This window comes from Helicoverpa zea, chromosome 17 (assembly GCF_022581195.2).
Source record: "Helicoverpa zea isolate HzStark_Cry1AcR chromosome 17, ilHelZeax1.1, whole genome shotgun sequence".
Classification (NCBI taxonomy): domain Eukaryota; kingdom Metazoa; phylum Arthropoda; class Insecta; order Lepidoptera; family Noctuidae; genus Helicoverpa; species Helicoverpa zea.
In genome coordinates, this window is record NC_061468.1 from 8,719,320 (window position 1) to 8,727,700 (window position 8,381).

The window sequence follows — 8,381 nt, forward strand, 5'->3', positions numbered from 1 at the left end:
AGATACGTAGAGGTTATTTAGATTAATTTAAAGAGGAAGGCATGGCTGTAAAATAGAGAGAATGGAATGCTGAATGAGATGAATGGAAAGCTGGATGAAGGGTACCAGTACCTATAGCTTGTAGGCTTGCATGATGGACAGGATTTGTTATAGATGTTAAAGGTTTTTTTGAAATCTAAAATACATAATGTCTTGACATCCTTCTATGTTCTTCAAGTTTCGTTTGATCCACTTGCTCAATTTACCCATTGCTGCAAAATATCATTTGTTCTCTTTCTTTTAAACATAACCCTTCTCAACTTCTGACTTTCAAAGTTCAATCAGCACTTTGGCTAATAGATTTTCTTACTTTATTTTTTTATCAGTAATTTAATGTCAAAGTTTCGGTGTGAACATTATTTGACATAAAAATGGATTTTTATTACTATCCATTTTCCCTCAGTTTTACTCGCGTCCCTCGGGAACTACTGCCCATACCTGAAAAAAATGTAGCCTATGTTACGCGAGAATTATTAAGCTTTCCAATAGTGAAAGAATTTTTCAAATTGATTCAGTAGTTTTGGAGCCTACAAGGTACAAAGAAACAACTATATAAAAAATTAACAAAAGAAAGAAGTCAATTAGAATTGCCTCGCTTATAATCAAAATATTAGCTTATTGACAAGCAATACCTATACATAGTTTACAACCAATCAAAAAATTAACATCAATCATGACATTTTAAAATGATTGAAGTACATAGTAGACGGCTTCTGATCTAAGCATAAAAATACCTGACTTTTCACGTGTCATACTATCGTACATTCGCAATGAGCAACGTGCAAAATACGCGATAACTACCGCCAATCTATCCATGTAATAAATAATGTCTGAATTAACAGTACTTTTCCGGCAATAGCTTTGTCTATAATTTATGATCGTGAAGTTAAACTACGCACTGATTAAAATTATGACAAACGAACTTGTGAAATTAACTGCGTCATTAAAAAATGAAACTACAGCTGCTAATATGTAAATTGTACCACCCTTCACCCTTTAAGGCAATTTTAGCACTCTTATTATCCAAAAGTCCAACTCTGTGTATGAATATTTTTATATGATTTATATGACTACCTATATTACGTATTATATTACAGGTATTCGTCTTTACCATTCCATTTTTTTTGCTCATTTATGATTATAACTTAACCTTCCCTACCGAATCTCTCTATATTATCACTCTAAGGTTTGTTGTTAGAAAACCCAACTCTGGGTTGACCTCGCCTTTGTGCATTACCTCTATGTATTGTGTGTGTAAAAAAAAACATTAATAGTTAATACTACCTTGAGCTATCCTGATGATGAAGCCAAGAAAAGGTAGGTAGAACCTATCCTACTCCTCCCAGGACCTTTTTCTCCGACAAACACCTACGGGCTGGTCTTTCTTCGCCCACATAACTAATAACATTGATAAATGTAGTTAAGTTTTTTAAAGATTACGAAGATAATTAAACAATTAAAAGATAGCGTTCATTTATAATAATAAATGAACGCATAATTTATGGCTGCTTAATTAAAGCACTTAAAACATAAGTACCTACTTGATTGTTTACGAACAAGTCAATAATTCGATTACCTACCCTTTTAAGCCAGTGGAAACCTCAACAAAAATTACTCCTACCGAATCCTTCAGGTTTGATGAAACTTTCCCAAATCTGGGCTAGGATCGCCTTTGCTTGTGCTTATAAAATAAAACAAATGGACATCTCTCAAAGGTGCAAGTGTATAACCAAGTTCCACACTCCAGGCTGCTTTGTGAAAATTTTCACGAACAAAGCGATTTCGGTCCGAATAGAGATTCAAATCCAAGACCCCGAGACAGTCGCATTTTTCACCCCTGAGTCCTAGCTTACATCTCAGCTGTCGCAAGTGCGGCTGCTAAGCACGAGGTCTCGGGTTCGATTCCCGAGTCGGGCCGAAATCGCTTTGTGGGTTTTAGAAGACTTTCACAAAGCAGCCCGGAGCCTGGAAGCTGGTGATTGATACACCCGTGCATCAGAGAGCACGTAAATGTCGGTCCTGCGCCTGATCTCTCTCCGGTCGTGTCGGATTACCGTCCCATCGGGCTATGAGAGTTAAGGAATAGTGAGTGCACCTGTGTCTGCGCAAATGCTCGTGCACTATAATATGTCCTGCGTAGTTGGCTAATCTCCTTACATGAGAACAGCCGCCGTAGCCGATAATCGGCTAGGAGGACATCATCATCATCATCACATCTCCAAATACTGGAATATAGTTGGGGTCGTGCATAGGAGAGCACGTTTTGCTGTCGGTAAAAAGCTAATCACGTACACACAATCTAACATAAGACTAATCCGTTAAAACCTTTGAAGTTTGGCAATCAGTTATCATTAGCATTAGATAAAAATTCGTATAAAACGCCGTGGAATTAATCGAAAATCATAGTTTGTGTTCACAATACAACAAATAACAAGTGAGTAAAATAAAATAGTTTTAATAGAAATAGTTAAAATATTCATAAAAGTGTTAAAATTGGAAAATCTGTGAGAGTACGGAGAAAAACCATTTGCCATCAAACAAACAATTTTGGATCGACTTCGTCTATCATATCACATATTTTATCGTCTTATTTATTCCAGAAATGAAATTCCTGCTGTCTGTTGCTGCCGTCATCGCCGTGGCCGTCGCTGTGCCCACACAGCGCGGCCTCGTGGCCCCCGGACCCGCCGGCCCCGTGCCCGCGCCTGAGTTCGTGCCCATCGCCGTCGGGCCCGCCATCATCGACTCCTTCGAGCCCATCGCCGTAGGACCCGCCGTCGTCGACTCCTTCGAGCCAATCGCTGTCGGACCTGCCCTAGTCGACAACTTCGAGCCCATCGCCATTGGACCTGCCCTCGTTGACGCCATCGAAGGCATCTCTGTCGGCCCCGCTCTCGTCCCAGCTGAAGAATCCGTCATCGCCCCCTCCCCCGTGTCCGTCGTCGATGGAGCCGCCGTCGCCGAGGTTGCTTCCAGCGCTCCCCTCGTCCAGATCATCCTGAACATCAACCAGGCTGCCTCTGAGGCTAGCCCCAGCCCTATCGCCGTCGGACCCGCCGTCATCCCCGAGGAAATCCAGCCTACACCCGTCCAAGTTGTGGACTCCGCCCCTGAGCCCGTGCAGGTTGTTGAGCCCGCACCCGTCGCCCCTATTGCCGTGAACCCCATCGGTGTTGTTGCCCCCGAGCCCGTCCAGGTCATCGAGGCTGCCCCCGTGCCCGTGGAGCCCGTTGTCATCGGCACCCCCGTGCTCCCCGAAGCCGCCGTCGTCCTCCCCGAGGCCCTCAACTAAACATTTAAACAGCAAAATATCTACCCTAACATGTAATTAAGAATGCCATTTCAAATCTATAGCTACTGATGTTTTCAACAACTATGCTGTAAATCCATGTATTTTAATTTTACCAAAAAACTGAAGAAATAAATCAGATCTGAGTGAATTAATATATCTTGTTTAACTATATGTTTACCATACTAAATGATTTTAAATTCTGAGAAACATACTTTATTATGTACTCCTTTATGTAGCAACCCTGTAAACTGCCTTATGTACTTTCTTATACACTACCTCTAAACTCTAAACGTACGTGTACTCCCTTATGTACTTCTCCTTCATACTCCCTTCCACTTCCCATGTCCCTGAATTTAATAAATGTGAATTGTCATCCATAACGCCATCCTCCGAGCTTTTTTCCCAACTATGTTGGGGTCGGCTTATAGTCTAACCGGATGTAGCTGAATACCAGTGCTTTACAAGGAGCGACTGCCCTATCTGACCCCCTCAACCCGGGCTACCCAATACCCCTTAGTTAGACTGGTTTCAGACTTACTGGCTTCTGACTACCCGTAACGACTGCCAAGGATGTTCTGCCAAGGACTGCCGGGACCTACAGTTACATCCGAAACACAGTCATTGGTGTCTAAGATATACTTAGAAAGTACATACAAACTTACAAAAGTTGCATTGGCACTTGCCTGAACTGGAATCGAACCCGCGCCCTCGTACTCGAGAGGTTGGTTCTTTGCCCACTAGGCCACCACGACTTCATAACGTATGGACATGAATATAGCCCACATTTTTTTTATTTGGGTCCGTCCATGTCTAATATATAACACGTACAGAATAGAATATTATCAGTATTGGTACAACGAAGATGTCTGTTATGTATGAATCTCGTATGAACTAAGTGGGGCCAGGAGCTGCCCGATTAGGTGATTGACGCATTGTTGTTAGTTCATCATTAGTATCATATACAATTTTAAACTTACAGGAGCCGTTCTTAAGGAAGTAGGTTTATATCTAATAGTAGGAAGTATATGGGGTGTAATACACAAGGGAGAAACAAGTGTAATATCACAAGAAAATTATGGTTATGGGGTGCACCGTGCCCAGTACGACAGATCCGCCACTGAATGTAGATCTACTACAAATTGTACTAGATGGAACTATTCCTGTACCTACACGGATAAAAAAAGCCTTAACAGTCAAAATTTTAGACTAATATTTTTAGATATACTTCAGAACTTATAGAGACTACCGTACCTGTACAATGAGTTTAAAGCAGTAGTACCTATTTGTCGATATTCGATAACGAAATGCAAATTATTTGTATGGACAATTTTAGTTCCATACGTTCCACACTGGTACTCAGCTGAATCCGGTTTGACTGGAAGCCGACCCAACATAGTTGGGAAAAGGCTCGGGAGATGATAATGACAAGTGTAAAACAGTGGTTAAAGTTTTTGTAGTAAGGCCATAAATGTTTAGATTTACATATATTCACAGACTGGTTTCAATTGCCTCGTATGTTTCATTTTCAGTAGCCTCATTTATCTGAAGATTCTTCTCATCAAGTGAAGACGATCACGCTCAAGGCGGACTGACGATTACATTTTTTTAAATCCTAGGCTTTCCTACATTATAAACATAGGGATTGATGTGACATAATTAGAATCGAAAGTAAAATACATAAATTTAACATTATCAGATCTTTTAATGTATCAATATATTGGACATGCAAGCGTTTCAAGGTGTTGGTAGAAAGTCCAAGTTTAAACAATTGAAGATGTTAGATTGTCATGCGCAGTGGCTTTGTAGGGTTGGTAGACAATGTATGATAGACGCTTAGTTGAGTTCCTCGGGGAGGACGACGGCTGCCTCGGGCAGCACGGGGGTGCCGATGACGACGGGCTCCACGGGCACGGGCGCAGCCTCGACGACCTGGACGGGCTCAGCGGGGACGGGGGCGACCTCCACAACCTGCACGGGCTCAGGAGCGGATTCCACAACCTGGACAGGCGTAGGAATGATGGGCTCGGGGATGACGGCGGGGCCGACGGCGATGGGGCTAAGGTCAGAGGCCTGGTTGATGTTCAGGATGATCTGAACGAGGGGAGCACCAGCAGACACATCAGCGACGGCGGATCCATCGACGATGGACACAGGGGAGGGGACGATAGCGGGCTCCTCAGCAACAACACCACCGTCGGGGAGGGGGAAGTCGACGATTGCGGGTCCAACAGCGATGGGCTCGAATTCAGCTTCGACGAGAGCGGGTCCGATGGCGATGGGCTCGAAGGAGTCGATGATGGCGGGGCCGACGGCGATGGGCTCGTACTCAGGCGCGGGCACGGGTCCAGCAGGTGCAGGGGCCACGAGGCCGCGCTGTGTGGGCACAGCGACGGCCACGGCGATGACGGCAGCAACAGTCAGCAAGAATTTCATTTCTGGAGATGGAAAAAAAATACTGAAAACTGGCACTGGCAGTAACTATAAAAGAAGGATAGTTATCCTTACTTTATTCTCGAACAAATAACACATAGAAATAGAAAGTAAGCAATGGATTAAAGTATTGTTTTTACTTACTTATTATGCTGCTTGTTTATAGCTGCAAGATACAAAGTATCTATAGAGTTCTGACTAAAATTTCGGCGTTTTATACATGAGTGTTATCTTCAGGCAATATAATTATTATGATGATAAAGAAGGGAGTGTTACCGGATCATTGCAAGGGTTAGATACGTAGAGGTTATTTAGATTAATTTAAAGAGGAAGGCATGGCTGTAAAATAGAGAGAATGGAATGCTGAATGAGATGAATGGAAAGCTGGATGAAGGGTACCAGTACCTATAGCTTGTAGGCTTGCATGATGGACAGGATTTGTTATAGATGTTAAAGGTTTTTTTGAAATCTAAAATACATAATGTCTTGACATCCTTCTATGTTCTTCAAGTTTCGTTTGATCCACTTGCTCAATTTACCCATTGCTGCAAAATATCATTTGTTCTCTTTCTTTTAAACATAACCCTTCTCAACTTCTGACTTTCAAAGTTCAATCAGCACTTTGGCTAATAGATTTTCTTACTTTATTTTTTTATCAGTAATTTAATGTCAAAGTTTCGGTGTGAACATTATTTGACATAAAAATGGATTTTTATTACTATCCATTTTCCCTCAGTTTTACTCGCGTCCCTCGGGAACTACTGCCCATACCTGAAAAAAATGTAGCCTATGTTACGCGAGAATTATTAAGCTTTCCAATAGTGAAAGAATTTTTCAAATTGATTCAGTAGTTTTGGAGCCTACAAGGTACAAAGAAACAACTATATAAAAAATTAACAAAAGAAAGAAGTCAATTAGAATTGCCTCGCTTATAATCAAAATATTAGCTTATTGACAAGCAATACCTATACATAGTTTACAACCAATCAAAAAATTAACATCAATCATGACATTTTAAAATGATTGAAGTACATAGTAGACGGCTTCTGATCTAAGCATAAAAATACCTGACTTTTCACGTGTCATACTATCGTACATTCGCAATGAGCAACGTGCAAAATACGCGATAACTACCGCCAATCTATCCATGTAATAAATAATGTCTGAATTAACAGTACTTTTCCGGCAATAGCTTTGTCTATAATTTATGATCGTGAAGTTAAACTACGCACTGATTAAAATTATGACAAACGAACTTGTGAAATTAACTGCGTCATTAAAAAATGAAACTACAGCTGCTAATATGTAAATTGTACCACCCTTCACCCTTTAAGGCAATTTTAGCACTCTTATTATCCAAAAGTCCAACTCTGTGTATGAATATTTTTATATGATTTATATGACTACCTATATTACGTATTATATTACAGGTATTCGTCTTTACCATTCCATTTTTTTTGCTCATTTATGATTATAACTTAACCTTCCCTACCGAATCTCTCTATATTATCACTCTAAGGTTTGTTGTTAGAAAACCCAACTCTGGGTTGACCTCGCCTTTGTGCATTACCTCTATGTATTGTGTGTGTAAAAAAAAACATTAATAGTTAATACTACCTTGAGCTATCCTGATGATGAAGCCAAGAAAAGGTAGGTAGAACCTATCCTACTCCTCCCAGGACCTTTTTCTCCGACAAACACCTACGGGCTGGTCTTTCTTCGCCCACATAACTAATAACATTGATAAATGTAGTTAAGTTTTTTAAAGATTACGAAGATAATTAAACAATTAAAAGATAGCGTTCATTTATAATAATAAATGAACGCATAATTTATGGCTGCTTAATTAAAGCACTTAAAACATAAGTACCTACTTGATTGTTTACGAACAAGTCAATAATTCGATTACCTACCCTTTTAAGCCAGTGGAAACCTCAACAAAAATTACTCCTACCGAATCCTTCAGGTTTGATGAAACTTTCCCAAATCTGGGCTAGGATCGCCTTTGCTTGTGCTTATAAAATAAAACAAATGGACATCTCTCAAAGGTGCAAGTGTATAACCAAGTTCCACACTCCAGGCTGCTTTGTGAAAATTTTCACGAACAAAGCGATTTCGGTCCGAATAGAGATTCAAATCCAAGACCCCGAGACAGTCGCATTTTTCACCCCTGAGTCCTAGCTTACATCTCAGCTGTCGCAAGTGCGGCTGCTAAGCACGAGGTCTCGGGTTCGATTCCCGAGTCGGGCCGAAATCGCTTTGTGGGTTTTAGAAGACTTTCACAAAGCAGCCCGGAGCCTGGAAGCTGGTGATTGATACACCCGTGCATCAGAGAGCACGTAAATGTCGGTCCTGCGCCTGATCTCTCTCCGGTCGTGTCGGATTACCGTCCCATCGGGCTATGAGAGTTAAGGAATAGTGAGTGCACCTGTGTCTGCGCAAATGCTCGTGCACTATAATATGTCCTGCGTAGTTGGCTAATCTCCTTACATGAGAACAGCCGCCGTAGCCGATAATCGGCTAGGAGGACATCATCATCATCATCACATCTCCAAATACTGGAATATAGTTGGGGTCGTGCATAGGAGAGCACGTTTTGCTGTCGGTAAAAAGCTAATCA

General features: G+C 41.3%; 2 protein-coding genes across 2 annotated transcripts; one reads left to right on the top strand and one right to left on the bottom strand.

Annotated features, from left to right (window-relative positions):
* The first annotated feature begins 2,326 nt into the window (after positions 1-2,326).
* LOC124638324 (calphotin-like) lies at positions 2,327-3,483 on the top strand. Its single transcript, XM_047175259.1, has 2 exons — positions 2,327-2,473; positions 2,640-3,483. The coding sequence occupies exon 2, from the start codon at positions 2,642-2,644 to the stop codon at positions 3,329-3,331; it is 690 nt and encodes a 229-aa protein (XP_047031215.1). The 5' UTR covers positions 2,327-2,473; positions 2,640-2,641; the 3' UTR covers positions 3,332-3,483.
* A 1,530-nt stretch (positions 3,484-5,013) lies between these two features.
* LOC124637986 (actin cytoskeleton-regulatory complex protein PAN1-like) lies at positions 5,014-6,055 on the bottom strand. Its single transcript, XM_047174747.1, has 2 exons — positions 5,906-6,055; positions 5,014-5,766 (listed from the first exon to the last, which is right to left on the bottom strand). Exon 2 carries the CDS (start codon positions 5,762-5,764, stop codon positions 5,165-5,167), a length of 600 nt encoding a protein of 199 aa, XP_047030703.1. The 5' UTR covers positions 5,765-5,766; positions 5,906-6,055; the 3' UTR covers positions 5,014-5,164.
* Between the last annotated feature and the right edge of the window lie 2,326 nt (positions 6,056-8,381).

Excerpts from the sequence above, each read along its gene's own strand:
- LOC124638324 (XM_047175259.1), top strand. The coding sequence starts at position 2,642 with ATGAAATTCCTGCTGTCTGTTGCTGCCGTCATCGCCGTGGCCGTCGCT.
- LOC124637986 (XM_047174747.1), bottom strand. The coding sequence starts at position 5,764 with ATGAAATTCTTGCTGACTGTTGCTGCCGTCATCGCCGTGGCCGTCGCT.